General features: G+C 39.2%; 1 protein-coding gene across 2 annotated transcripts in view; it reads right to left on the bottom strand.

The window, feature by feature from the left end:
• LOC134648613 (beta-1,3-glucosyltransferase) overlaps window positions 1-16131 on the bottom strand; it is a 39234-nt gene that overhangs the window by 8543 nt on the left and 14560 nt on the right. For both annotated transcript variants that reach the window (XM_063503099.1, XM_063503098.1), the window contains exons 3-6: window positions 3534-3643; window positions 2898-3089; window positions 2148-2296; window positions 1400-1589 (exon numbers count right to left, since the gene is read on the bottom strand). In XM_063503099.1, the coding sequence (XP_063359169.1) occupies window positions 1400-1589; window positions 2148-2296; window positions 2898-3089; window positions 3534-3643 (641 nt within the window). The remainder of the gene's footprint in view (window positions 1-1399; window positions 1590-2147; window positions 2297-2897; window positions 3090-3533; window positions 3644-16131) is intronic.

Raw genomic sequence — 16131 nt, 5'->3', positions numbered from 1 at the left:
TTACAAAGAAACATAACGATCCCAGACATGACGTCACGTAACGACCGCTATGCTCGACTGCCTCAATCATAATTCACAATTTCACAATAATTCTCACCAAATAACAATGAATTACACTCACCATTCAATCAAGGTTAGACACGTGAGCTTACCTTACCACGTGTTCAGATTATGGAATGTAGGTCACCAGAAATACAAACCGGAAATACACCTGCGCTCCCACGTGGCTGTGTAAGCAATACATGAAACTCCGCATCGATCCCACTTGCTGATGTCGGCGACGGATGGTCCCGATGGCGGTGGGCGCGTGGGGGTAGTACCTAGATGTATTACTTCACAGCCAAAATAGTAGGTATGCTACCTACGCATGAAATAAACATTCGGACTCATTAACCATACTAGTGCCTACTATTATTTCAGTACTAAATAATAAAAATAACTAAACGATCTTACGATGGAATCGGAATTCAATAAAAATAAAAAGATCACATGAAATCGTTCAAATCTTTATTTAAGTCAAACTAAACCGGTTCCAACCCTACACCTCTGACCCGAGAAGATTTAACCCGGCAACAAACTCGGCGGGACACATCTTTTCAAAACAACACATAGTTTCTTTATTTTACAAAAGTAAGCTTATAATGGCACATAAGAAATCAAAATAACACTTGGAATAAAACACTTAGCTAAACGGTTAAAGAACGTGAGAATCTATAAGCTTTCAGAATAATCCTTCAGGTGTAAGCCTTCAGGAACGTAGCGAATTAGGCACGAGCTTGGCTAACGTCCGATCTCTAGCGCGGTCCGATCAAGAAGAAAGAAGCCAGTTCCAGCGGCGGAGCCAACCGCTCCCGCCTCCAATTCAAGTTGGTCAACCTGCCTGACCAGTCTACCAACATAACGACAAAAATGCCTGCTCGAGCCTACGTTCACTCAAGATACTCCTCTTGACGTTCCAAAGCCTTCTACCTGTCATGTTAGTTCATCAATACGCCAATAGATGGTGGCGTTATTCACTACGCAACTTTATTATTTCGTTACAAGCAAATAATAAGTAGCCAAACATTGCTAATCGACTTTTGCAGGCGTCTAACTATGAACTGTAATGCTGCAATACGTCTTTCTGGTGTCTCGCTCCGACATATATATATATATACCCTCAGGAAGGGCCTTACAGGCACTAAAATGGTACTAGTTCAGCGGTGTCACTCACGAATTTGAGCCAATCTTGCAGTCTGGCGAAACTAGTTGCGACCAATCGCGCGCGTGATGCGAACTCATCAACCAATCGCGTTGTAGCGGTGTCACACCGCTGTACTGGCCCCATTCATGCCCCATTCTTATTGCCCGTAAGGCCGGTCCTGAGATATACGTCAATGCATATGACATGTATACTTACGCACGTCTCAAACTGCCTTGGGTAGGTGGCGCAGTTGTCTCCGGACACTATGCAGAAGCTGAGATCGGCTGTTAACAAGGGGCCAGGATTGTGTTTATCCCCGTATACTAGTTGGGCCAGCTCGAAGCCGGGGTCGATGGAAAAATCGGCTTCTAGCTTGTGCTGGCCGCTTTCTATTTGGTTTAGGAGGCTGGGGATAAAATTTAGTGTTAATAATGTCCGATGTCCAAGGCGGAATTCAAGAAATTGAACATAAGTGACGAAATTTGCTTATGTATACCAGCAGAAATCACGCGAGCACAAAGGTTGTGCACAAATCACGCGAGGTGTTTTCGGCTACTTTTTGACCCCCTCCTCCCCTAACAAACCTCGCGTGATTTGTGCACAGCCCCTAAAAATGTAGTAATTTTGCAGTATTCCGCACTGTCTTGTACGAAAGATGACTAAAAACAAAACTCTTGAACTTGCAGGTATTGCAGTAAAATTGGCGAGGTTGATAAAAGGCTTAATCTTAGACACCAACATGTCCTATATGAAGGTGATATTTACCAATAGCGCTGTTGAAATCTTTTTGCAATCTGACATTTAGGGCCACTTGCACCATCCCACTAACCCGAGGTTAAGCGGTTAAACCGTTAACCCAGTGTCAAATTGTACTGGTAGCCATGGTAACTCCAGGGTTTAATCGGTTAACCCCGGGTTAGTAAATGGTGCAAGTGGCCCTTAGGAGAATATTTGTTGTACTCACGTCTCAATCAATTCCATTCTCATAGCGAACCCACTGGCGAAGTTAGGATACACGAATCCCCCCTCCTCTTCCAACTCCTCGTACATGGCGAAGTGGTGGATAATGGTGGGTTCATCGTCACTAAGGGGATAGCCGATCCACTTGGTGTCCTGTGTGAGGGTATAGTGTATTAATAAACTAGCGACCCGCCCCGGCTTCGCACGGGTAGTTCAACGAATTTACACAAAACCTTTACAAATTATACACCAAAACCTTCCTCAAGAATCACTCTATTAATAGGCGAAAACCGCATGAAAATCCGTACAGTAGTTTTTGAGTTTATCGCGAACATACAGACAGACAGACGCGGCAGGAACTTTGTTTTATAATATGTATTGATGATGATGGAAATAATTCATCCTCCTTGCGTTATCTCGGCCTTTTAACACGGCAAATTGGAGCCTGTGCCCTGTTTATCAAAAGCTTGTAATAGTTGTAACTTGTTATACAAGTGGAAGTCACTTTTTGACAGCCTTTGTAAGAAAGGGACTTCCACTTGTATTACAAGTTACAAGCTTTTGATAAACAGGGCATTGGGGTCCGCTTGGCAACTAATCACAAAAATTGGCGTAGGCACTAGTTTTTACGAAAGCGACTGCTATATGACCTTTCAACCCAGATGGTAAACTGGGCCTTATTGGGATTAGTCCGGTTTTCTCAAGATGTTTCCCTTCACCGAAAATCGACTGGCTAAGATACTTTTTGACTTACCTTTTGTCTATCAGCAACCGCCAAAGCTTCCAAAAGTTTCTCGCATCGCACGGCGGTATGCTCCTCTAGAAACATGACCCATCTGACATCGCCTCCTCGGTACTTGGTGACCAGGGGCTTGAGCAGTGGGATGATGCTCCAGGCCCCGGGGACGGGGAAGTCCTCGTGGGTTAGGTGGACTGTGGGGTTCCGCTGTGGAATTACATTTGTCATAAAGCAAAGATGGCAATCAATATTAAGCTTTCAAAAGTCAGAAATTAATTTTCCGGTATCCGTTTCTCTTTTATGAACATATGTAGTTAGGAAAAGACGGGTAGTCTATCTCGCCGCGAGATACTGTCGCGCCAATCATGTGCTAGCCCGGCTGGGTGGGGACTGAGAATAGTATTAGTAAATATGTGACATATGCCAGGTGGAGAAGTAAAACTAACAGTCGTGCACAAAGCCAATAAAACTTGAAGGCATAGCTTAAACTCCACAGTATAGAAACTTAAGTGGGATAATTAAGTGGATACTCGAGCGAGCGAGTGCCACTGAACGCGCCGCTGGATGCTCGCCACTCAGGCTGCACACTAAAGAAAAATAAATATAGATCACCCTTAATTCACTAAAGTAGATCTATGTTGACACACTTACCCTTTCGATTCGAAAGACTTGGCTTTCGATCTCCTGTTTTAGGCGAGAGGCTACGCTCGCCAGGTAAGGCTCCTGTTGGCTTATTATGATGAACACCACATTTCTTGAATCTGTAGCAATATAAGTGTTTATTTAGTTAAGTTTAGTTTTTTAATTATTAATTATATTTAGTTAAGTAACCAAGAACACCAATGTGTGCTTAACACGTTCAGTGCCGAAAACCCGACTATCGGGTATTTTATGATTTCGTTCCTAGGCCGGACGACCCGACAGTCGGGATCGTGGTACTACAGCTTTATATGACGAAATTTTTGTGGCCTGGCGCGGATGACTTGTTTGGCTGGATGGCAATGAATGTCAATTGAAACAAATTATCTAGCCTAGCCCAATAAAGAGAGCGATAAATACCTGTAGGTAGTCTGTTCGGAAAGAGAAGAGTCGTGGAATGTATTGGGCCCCATACATTCCACGGCTCTTCTCTTTCCGCACAGATTACCTATATCACGCTCTTATAGCTCTACAAATAAGATTGCGTCAGATATTTTTGCACGATCCGTTTTATCCGTTTTACAAGATATGACTGCAGGTAGCCACCTGCAGCCGCAAAGGATCGAATCTACGTATCTCCTTTCTTCCTTGAACCATTCCTAAACTAGGTACCTACCTAGAAAAGTTGTACCTAGTAGGTAGTTTAGGACCTACCTACCTAGGTAGGTCCTAAACTACCTACTAGGTACAACTTTTCTCATACCTCCGAATGTCGTGCGAACTGTCGTGTCGCCGACAAAAGAAAGTCCGCATTGTGTCGAGTTAATCTCGCGGCGTATTGTGGCCACAAACTAGTTGCTAAAGTGGATAAGAAATTACACTTACTACAATATACTTACTAGGTATTAGAAATGACCAAAGAAATAATGTTCGGTTTTAAAGCTGGGTTCTGCGGGATTCGGACTGTTTTCGCCAATTATACTTATTACAGCATTTCGAAGGAGGCTCTATGTTTTTTTTATGTAACATACATATTCTTGATAGGTAATCCCGATCTAAAGAAAACAGTACTTAACATTATTGACACCGTTGATAAAGTATCTGCAGGACGGGCCGTATGCCAATTTGTGTGACGTTAGATATTAGATACCTCAAATGGACTATCCGTGTCAGATTGTCAGATTAAGCCGCGTCAGCTCTAACCAATTTATCATAATCTGACGCTAACCTAGGGCTCCCGTAAGCACGGGCTTAGGGTTGTGACTAGTAGAGCATTCCATTTCACAAACGGGATTGCTTGCTTAATTTATTGGCCTTTATATAAACTAGAATAGTATATATATCTTACAAAATTATCTTAAGTAAATAAATACAATGACATACAAAAGTACCTTAATAAGATATTTTAGTTGATACATTACAGTGAGACGGTTTACACAGTACAAGTACTTGGCCAGGCCTCCAGATGGAATGCGAAACGAAAAAGCGTATCATCTCTGTTAGTTGGCAACCCTAGATTGGCAGCTAACTCGATATTGACAAGTGATGAGGGTGACTGTGCTAGATTGCGATGACTCGACGATAATCATTGTTGCGCGCCCTTTGTTTGTACATGATTAGATACAATAAGTTAAGTGCACACAATACTTAATAAATGAATTAGATGAGGTATTGTCACGCTCCGTGATTGTTGAGCCATTTAGGGTTCTAGCTAAATTGGACCTTCCATAGCGCAAGTATAGAACAACCAATTTAGCTAGACCCTAAAAAATGATGGTGATGATGATTAATATAAACAATAAAACATACGTTTAGTATCAAAGACGCACGTAACTGAAATATATTTACGAATGATTACAAATAGCAAATATACCCGCCGCCTAACGATTTGCCGACTGCCGTGACGTTTATTCGCTAAATAAATGTCCCACCGAAAATATACGATCACGTCATGCCGTATCGCAAAACACGGCCTAACGATTACTTAAAATGCACCGAATTATCAAGAAACATTCATCTTACGGGCCATATATTCCGCCTCGAGACACGGTAAAGCAGCCGAAATGCGATTTTAATGTGTCGCACCTCAGGTCCGAGATTCACAATGTTCAAACCTACAGGTCCAGAGTAAATGTGACCACCGAATACATACAATTGTCGTGAGATCAAAGGTCTACTTATACTAGAGGAAAGTTAGAAATTTGATAGAAAATGTTATGTGAATTAGACAGGTGATCGCCAAACCTACATTATTCATGCGTCTTCCCCGGGGCATTGGTTTGATTCGAGGATCCGTAGATAGCACATACTCGTACTTTGTATATACTTAATGCCAGCGAATCGAACGCTCTGGGGAACCACTATAAATAGAACATACAAATGGACCAAATATATACTGTAATTAAGTACCTACTCTAAATTAATCTGTGCTAAAAGTGAGAGAAATTGTGTATTGAGACATTGCGCTTATACTGACTTCTGTTAGCGCATTTCATTACAATACGGATGTGTTATTGTAATAACAGGTTATGAATTTTACATGGATTTGTTATGTATATAATCTATCAGTGTTAAGTGTCGTTTCTGGTTGAACAAACGCTTATAAAATTAAAATATTACGCTAACGCGATTATAGAATATACGCGTTACAGTTTTTGTTGCACCTTCTGAAGAAAACCTTTGGTGGCGTATGTCACAGCTACATCAAAAATAAATCGGTCCATGTATGCGTCGTGAGAGAGCGTCTGCATCTTCACATTGGATGTGGATCCGAAGGCCGTTCCGGTGTACGAGCGGGACATATAGATCCTCGGTCACACACTGGAGCGGCGTGCGGTGCGGACCCGATCAGTGTGACACCTGCGTAAGGCTGCTTTACCAGTTAGCCGGAGATGAGAGGAGATGGGCGGGAATCAACCAATAGCATTGGTTCTTCTCCGATCCGCTGGATTACAACCAATGCTATTGCGTCTCCTTTCATCTCGGCTCATCTTCACTTCAGTGAAAACGCAGTCATTGTTCATTTGTTCTTCTGAACGTTCGACTCCGAGATGTCGGAATAAAAACCCATCTTGATAGCTCAGCTTTTACGAGTCGTTTTAATGGAATATCGCGATTTATGCGAGTTCGAGTGTGAGCTTTAGTGGGTGATCTGCATTTTTATAAGACGGTAAACGGATTTGAACGATCCGTTAATATTAAAAATGGGATGGGTTTCTGAAAAATTGGGAATATAAAAATGGATAGCTGCTTTATTTCTTTGGGCTTTATTGCACCAATAAATGGAGGATTTGACGCCGCAAACTTTAAAATAATTACTTGATTTACGTCAGCTGTATTTCAAAGCCATTACCGTCGCCCATGGACACCTGCAACACCAGAAAGGTTGCGAGTGCGTTGCCGACCTTTAAGATGGGAGTACCTACTCTCTTTTCTTAAAGGTTTGAAGGTCGTATCGGTCCGGAAAAACCGCGGGAGACAGTTCATGCCACATTTTAGCTGGCAGGAAGTTTCTGGATAAACACACAGTTGGACGTCTCCAACCTTCTAAGTGGTGAAGATGGAAATGGTGTCGCGTAGAGAAATGGCGGAGAGAAGCCTCAGGGTTAATCCGAACAATTCCTCGGAGCGCAAAAAGGAGTCATTTGTTGTATATGTAATGTAACCACAATTCAAACGCGTAAACATGGCGAAAAGAGAAAACGGTAGATGTTGCTCGGGTCCCCTTGATATGGTGGAAAGATTGGCTGGCTATGGATGAGGTCTTGGTGGCTCAGATGGCAGAGCGCTGGAGTATCGATCCATAGGCCGTGAGTTAGAGTCTCACCCAAGACAATAATTTTTCCACTTTTAAATTTATTCTAAGCTTGAAAAGAGAAAATTTGAAATTTATTTTTATACAATTAGGTTAAGTAGGTTTACTAGGAAATTTAAACCTATCAAAAAGATCCATTGATACTGCCCACATAAAAAGCAAAGTAAAAGCCTCAAAAACCACTCCGATATTTAAAAGGCAATATAAAACGGTTTATTAATGAACAACAATCCGCACTTCGCCTCTGTCGTGAATAATTTGAACGGGGTGGCGGCGAAAGAGCTTTTTACTGGCCAATTCGCGCCGGTATTTTAGCAATATGCAAGGTAATATCCTAATTGGTCCATACGAATGTATTATGTAGCATTCGTTTATACGACTATTAGTTTAACAGTCCCAGGCATTATCAGGATTGTTAGAAATATCTTATAGAAATAAAAATAGAAATACTTTATTTGGTGTAAAACATAAAACTTAACCTATAATACATCTTATTCTAATATATTTTAACACCAAAATGGATGCCACTCAGCATATGCCGATGTCTAAGATACTTAGCCATGGCACTGGTTTTCAGCGATATACAATACAATACAATTGTCCTGGTTGCCCTGAAAAATAAAAATAAAATAAAACGAAACCAAGCTAACATGTGGGAGAAAGTGAGTTTAAACTATGAATAGACAAAAAAACAGTACATAATCTTCAAACTTTTATGACGATATTCCATATTTTCACATGGCAACCCTATGAAGAGCTGTCCCGCAAGGTACATAACATAAAAGTGAAATAAAACAAACGAAGGAAATAACTTCGCGAACAGCGAATCAAGAATAACTGTCGGTATTAACATCGCTTGCGAGTCGCATTCACAACAGCGTCAAACGGACTATAATAGCCAAATGCCAAAGAGTAATAAAGTAAGTATAATGACGAAACTCTCGGTACATTTTTGACTTCGAAAAACGGTCCATGTGACTGACACATATATATATCACTGAAAGTCATCCCTTCTCGATAAAGACACCCCTCTCGCAGCTTTTAATATTACCCAATCGGCAATTTAAAAAACACAATTAAAAAAATTGGGATGGGATAGCAAGTTTTGATTGGTTCAAATAAAATTGCTATCCCGTTGACTCGCCCGCGCTCGACGAACGTTTTGAATAACATTCTAGAACACTCTGTTATCTTCAAGTTGGAGACTCATTCAGTATTGAAACGACTTATGATTATACAATCAAATACACATTTAAGAAATCATTATTAGACCTTAACCCATCGAAATAAGGTACATTACATGTCAGGATGTGCCGGTAAGAAATGCTGGCGCTTACGCTCTTTTGTTTGTTGTGACTGAACTGCGCTCTGATAAAAGTCGAAAGTCGATGCATTTGAATCTTTATTTGAAACTAAAGTATTCGTACTTTGGAGGGTTGAGACCGTATTTTATTGAGAGCTTTGTTTTATTACTACACAACATCGAGGAAGCTAGTCGATAACAGAAGATTTGAAATCTTTACTAACCCTACAAAATATTATAAATACGAAAGTAGCTCTGTCTATTACCTCCATGTATGGAGATCTAGCTTGGGTCCCGGAAGAATATTAAGACGATAGCATCGTTTTTATCACGAAAATCCGTCTCTCTCTCTTTTGATATGACTGAACCTTCGCGCTTCCGCGCTTTCAAAGTGAGGTGAACAACAACCACTTTGGAATCATATTCCTAATATATCAGCCACACTGTCAAACTCAGTCGCAGCAACGTTCTATCCATGCGGGCTGCGCGACACTAAAAGCAGTAAAAGCATACAGGCTGGGAGATCCCGAGGGCTCAGAATTATTGATGGCGTTCGGCAACCTCCGGAATCCTTTTCGGGCTTAAAAGTTTTGACATAACCAGGCTATCAGCACGACATACCTACGACCATTGGCAAAGAAAGTTGCACGTTGAAGAAGAAAGAAGAAAGCATTTATTAGCACAATAACATTAACTTAAAACTAAGAACACAAAATGAAAAATTCTTCACTCGGCTAGGTATCATGGTATGGGCCACATGGCACATTACGCGACGCTGATTTTCAGTAAGGCCCAGTGGATGGACTAGGTGGCACTCAGTAAAGAACACAATGTACAAAAATAAGGGAAAGCTTAAATAAAATTAAAATGAACAATCAAATTACTCAAATAAAATTAGTTGCAAATCCGTTCATGAACTTCTGGGCAATGGAATACCAATATCTTTATTGATGTTGATCTAGTAATTACTGTTTCTGTTTTTCTAGAAAGACCCTAGTTTCTCTTTCCGTCATCCTTTAGTTTTCGGAATTCCAATTCGTAACGAATGATTAATCGCATAGCTCAAAGGGCTTAATTTTATACTAATCTATTCTGTTAACAAAAGTAAAAAACCCGGCCAAGTACGAGTCGGACTCGCGTTCCAAGGGTTCCGTACATTAAGTCTGACTCACGCTTGACTGCATATTTCTAATAGATTTTCCTGTCATCTATAGGTATAGAACTATTTTGTGTATTTTTTTTTCAAAATGTTCGACCCAGTAGTTTCGGAAATAAAGGGGGGGGGGAATAGTCGGACAAACAGACAGACAGACGCACGAGTGATCATATAAGGGTTCCTTTTTTTCCTTTTGAGGTACGGAACCCTAAAAATATTGGTGATACGAATACCCGCTACTTTCCTTTGATCTATGTCAGGAGCAGGAGTGATTTTGGACAGTATTAGTCAAAACCAAAACGAGACACCTGATTTAGTATAGATTGTCCATAAGCGATAGCGATCTTTCTTTTTTTTTTGGATGTGACTAACCCGTCTGTTAAAGTTTTTGATAATTCATACCCATACTCGTACACACTTTGCGTCTAGTACCCTCTAAAAATTGGCAAAGATCCCAACAAAGGCTAACTAAACAGCCACCATTTGTCTTGTACACACAATTTAACGCCTATAAATTCTTAAACCCGAAAAGCCGCATTTAAGCGATGTCGCCGAGTGGCATCAATAATTCCGAGCCCGAGGGACGGGACCGGGCCCGCGCTTTTAGCACCGTCTGCTGCATACGTTATATGTCAAACTAAAGATTTTACTCTGAAATACGTTATTAACGTTCCATCATTGAAGATACCCACCTGGGTTCTACGAGTATGCAGTTTTTATTAACATTAAATAAGTTTTAATCTAATATTAAATTTCTTTCTCAAATCATTTAGAGTTTCGTTTTCGAGTGACATCAATAATCTCGAAGTCCAAAGAAGAGTTGAGCCTGGTAGCAAAACCCAGTATGGGTTCTATTCAGTATCTAAGTCGCTGGTGGACGTGCTTTTATTATCATGTGTGCTTTATGTTTTTGAAAAAAAAAAAGCGGCCAAGTGCGAGTCGGACTCGCCCATGAAGGGTTCCGTATTTAGGCGATTTATGACGTATAAAAAAAAAACTACTTACTAGATCTCGTTCAAACCAATTTTAGGTGGAAGTTTACATGGTAATGTACATCATATATTTTTTTTAGTTTTATCATTCTCTTATTTTAGATGTTACAGGGGGGGGGGGGACCACACATTTTACCACTTTGGAAGTGTCTCTCGCGCAAACTATTCAGTTTAGAAAAAAATAATATTAGAAACCTCAATATCATTTTTGAAGACCTATCCATAGATACCCCACACGTATGGGTTTGATGGAAAAAAAATTTTTTGAGTTTCAGTTCGAAGTATGGGGAACCCCAAAAATTTATTGCTTTTTTTTCTATTTTTGTGTGAAAATCTTAATGCGGTTCACAGAATACATCTACTTACCAAGTTTCAACAGTATAGTTCTTATAGTTTCGGAGAAAAGTGGCTGTGACATACGGACGGACAGACAGACGGACAGACAGACAGACATGACGAATCTATAAGGGTTCCGTTTTTTGCCATTTGGCTACGGAACCCTAAAAATGGAACATAATATAGTTGATGAAATGTACCTAGTTTGCACTGATTCTACATACTTACAAGTTGTTCGAAAGATCGGTGCAAATTATATTTCGTCAACCATACTTATTATCTTTTTTTTGAACTACATATATTTACATTATGTTGTAAGTCTTACAGAAAGGCATTTACGCGTTGTTGCCGAGTGGCATAAATAATTCCAGGCCCTCGAGGTGGGACCGGTAGGTACTTACTCTAACTGCTTGTACTAATTCCACGTAGACGTAGTCGCGGGCAAAAGCTAGTAATAAATAAAGATCAGTAATATGAGAATGACATCCTGAGTTTTATACGATATTAATGTGTGCTTTCAATAATCAAGAAGTTATAACGCACAAACTGAGCAAACATAAAAGTAACCGATATCAAATCGCATTGAACTTTGCGCATACCAAATAGAGCCGCTGATGGCTTATCCTGATTTATCTTTGCGCCAAAATTTTTTGCTACTTCGGTAAACATTCAAACGCACACGTGCCAGATATTTGTAGGCACGACCGATTGGTGTAAATAAATCAGATCGATTTATTTATCGCACGAGTTCGGTGATCGAAGGGTAAAGCAAAAGTAAACAAGTATTATAAAAAACTGCCAACAAACTAAGCATTATTCGCAAACAAATATAGTCTGGGCAATAAAAATTAACCTATAGGTACAGCTAATTTATCAGAATCAGCTAATTTCGCTGAATACTATAGTGTAAAACACGAAGTAGTATTCCTTCGCGCACATAAAACTGCTAATATTTGCTCTCAATATTATACACTATATTGAGATACATACATACATGTATGTATTACTGTAGTGGATATACCAAACCGACCTGCCATGCATGTACATGTCGAAGGCGACGGACAGTTTAATATTGTCTCCGGAAGACCTACTCCCAAATTAATCATTCAGGGATTTCTGATCATTGCTTACCGAGTGCAAGCCAGTCGATTCTCAGGCGAACCAGTGAAGCGTATTGAGAAATAGAGGAAAATAATAACGAATCGACAATTTTTTTTGTTGAGGTATTAACTTCAGCTGTACTTACTTTTCCAATTCACTTTGTCTCTCATTAAAAACCCGACTTTGATACGAATTTTCCGTCACCAGCCTTTTGTTTGCTTGTGAGGCTGAGAGGACCCTTATTTTACCCGACTGTGGAAATGAGAAGGAAATGACAATGTAAGTAAATGCAATCTTTATCAGATTTTTAGAGTGTTAATTCATTTTACTTGAATAAAAGTTTGAGAAAAATCTTCTCAGTTAATTTTTTATTTCAAAAAAATTTCCTATTCAGAGAAACCCCACTGTTGTAAGACTTTTTCAGTAATACGAGTGATATTTTATTTTCAGCATTTGAGGCTGAAAGGCCCGCGGGCGGTCCATTAGCGCTAAACATTTTGATTATGGCCTTTGTTATTCACTGTCTGAGTCTGATTTGTCTTTAAAGGGGCTTACAATACCTAATTTCCCTAACAAAATATGTAGTAAATTTTGAATTTACTACAACATATTTCAGAGATTGGATATAGCTGTTGATTAAATATGCGACCGTAGTTAGAATTCAATTTTTTTTTTCTGCATTTGTTGGCGGCTACCTCGCACAACGTATCAGCATTGCGATACAGCGAGGAAATGTCGCCAGCATCCTTGGTACAATGCCTCAAGGGCCTATTTTAGATTTAAGCTAGTTTTTAATTTCTTTTAGTAATACACTGTATATATCTTGTTTGTTAATAAATGATTAGTTTAATTTACACATTTATCTGACACAGCGGGGTTGCGAAATGCATCGCAATCATAATGTGTGTTTTAATTTTTAAGACATGTTTCATAATATGTATGCTAGTTTCTAAGGTCCAATTTATCTATTTATCTATGGGCCAATAGTGGCCTGAAAATAAATATTTTCACATGAAGAATATTTATTAAATTTACAATTTTCAAAGTGCTTGGTCGTAGAAAAAGTATCGTATGCAACGTTGTTTAACTGAGTCAAAAAATACTCGTGACGTCTTTATTAACAATTTTCGGCTTCGCCTCAAATTGTTACTCACGCCACTCGCCTTTTTTGACCTCTCTTAAACAAGGGTTGCATAACATACTATAATATCACACTGGCGCAGTCGGTAGGATAGCACGGTTCCATAGAGAACAATTCATAAATGATAATATAATCAATGCCGGCTCTCAATTCATATCACAAAAAGTTAAAAATACACCTGCAATTATGAATTTACACTGCTGCATTAAAGATATTTAAAATTAAAAACACTGCAGAGAGACATTTATTCCTACGTTACATTCGCTCTAAAACCACGTAAGTCAGACCTCAGGCGATATAGCAAGTTTGTGTAAACCGGGATCATATTTATAGTGGTTCGTTTAGCGAATGGTCGATAAGTGATAAGAATATCGTGACAGGAAATATGGCCGAAAGTTTAATCGCGTTGACATACTGGCTACGGGTAGATTATACAGGTTTCCGGAATTGGGACATTACGTTTTGTTTTTCGGGTTGCAAGGGTTTATTGTTTGTTTTATCAATCAATCAATCAATTAATATTTTTATTTGTTAAACATAGGTACATAGGTTTATTGGAAGTTATTGTAGCCTACTATTTGCCACACGTACTATTTCGGGTTACAAGTCGGTATTATAATAAATTAACGATTAGTTATCGTTTTACTGCTATTACTTTCCCATCGCTATCTGCATTAGACGGCCATAGAGAAAATTAATATAGATTTCATATACTAAAGAAAAAGTGACCAAGCTCTCTAGTGGCCCAGGACGGCATTGAACCCGGGCATCTTTAGCTTACCCTGGACCTCAAGGCTTCAAGGTCAAATTAAATTCTCGAGTATATGCAATCTTGAAAGTCCAGGCGCCTTTGACCAACTTTAAAGGGCCTCCTTCTATACACATTCTTTACCGAAGTTACAGATTCGGGATTACAATTAATCTCCTGAATAAATATAATAAACCTATATGGGTATATAGGCATTGGGTAATGCCAGATGTACATTGTACAATAAGATAGGTCAGAGCCTAGAATATAACCAAACAATTACAATTTGTGTTTATGGTATGATCGATACTTGAATATAGCCCCAGCATTATGCAGCATTTACTTTTACCAATCCAATAGTAAACACAGAAAAGCTCCTACCTGTGATTATACGTTCAAAATGCTTGTTTGAACGTTCGGTAACGATCCTATAATTATGGAGAACTGGCTACTATTACTCGATAACCCTTCTTTCAATACGCGATTTGATATCAAATATTCAGTGGCAGGGTTACCACTATTGCGTGGATTACAATTATCGACTGTCTGAAACGTCTTTACCTATACGTACCGATGTTTCTGTCAAATTTGTCTTGCGGACAAATTTTTCAATTTATGGCAGATAGCAGAAGTCTGTGCCTACTATAACCATTTGTTATGAATGTATTTCACCAATAAACCAACTTAAATTAAATACAAGTCTCCAAATATATAGTGTCGCAATACACTACTGGTTTTTAATTTTGACCTAGCTGAAATACATAACACAAAAAAATGACACACCGTTTGAGGACAGTTTAGAAAGGAATTTCGATTGACGTGAGTTTAGCTTAGAGATTGAATTACTCGGACAAATCCACTATGATTAGTCGATTACCCATTATATACTCCCATTAGCGCCTACACCCACTTTTTGGAACCCACCATTTTTTTAATGTTGTTAGGTAGAGTTACAGTAGAAAATGGAATCTAAACACCGTAACAGGGGCCCACAGATTATCAGCCCGCCGGACGATATCGACCTGTCAGTTGTACAATGGGCGCTAATGGGTAAACACCACGTTGAAACTAAACACTGTATGTGACACTTCTGGCCGTTTTTTAATAAGCGAAAAATTATACTGACAGTATCCCGTACAAGTCACATACTTCAATCAAATGCTACTACTAGATTCTGCTGTCATAAAGGGGAAACTCGGTGGCAACTATCGCTACTCCATAGTGTATGAGCCGTGTAATAAACTTATTGTCTTGGACGGGGGTCGACCCCGACATGGATTAAACTTAGACCTATTAAGCATTCAGAGAACTTAGACGAACTTGGAAGCACTAGGTCACGTCGGGCGCTTAATTATATGCTATTACATGGGTATTACTTAGTTTTGGTGGTTTAATAAGTGATGATAACGACAGTTTTCGTATTTGAGAAACTAAGTCTTTTATTATGAATATTTGAGGGCCATGATTAAATAGTATCAATTGTATACACAAAATAAACGCTTGTTTGATAATATTTTTATATTGGTAATGACACTAATAACCTAATGATTAATTGGTTGATGCTTAGAAATGATAATATTGATAATAATGAAAAAAAAAACTTTAAAACAGAGATCTAACTACCTGTCTACACGGTTATCTATCTATGTACCTGTCGCCTTCTGAGAACTTCTGTTGACTTGAAAATCTCTTCCTTCCTGTAGGTATTACCACATATGTAAGTCTCTAAACCTTGACTAATCTAAAAACACCTCGAATAATATAATTCATCAAGCTATATACAAACATTAGTTCCTATAATACAATCTCGTAATTACTTCAAAAACGTTACGTAGTGTTACAAACAAAATTTAGTGTAACAAATCATCATCATATCAGCCCTTTATCGCCCACTACTAAGCAAGTGAGCATAGACCTCTCTTCTAGTACGCCACTTGTCCCAGTCCTGAGCTAATCTCATCCCGGCGGTCTAACATAATAAGTTGCGTTGCTAGATGTATGGACTATGGAGTCGCGCGC

The sequence above is a fragment of the Cydia amplana genome, chromosome 6 (assembly GCF_948474715.1).
Source record: "Cydia amplana chromosome 6, ilCydAmpl1.1, whole genome shotgun sequence".
NCBI classification, from domain to species: Eukaryota; Metazoa; Arthropoda; class Insecta; order Lepidoptera; family Tortricidae; genus Cydia; species Cydia amplana.
This window is presented reverse-complemented; position numbering and strand designations above follow the sequence as displayed.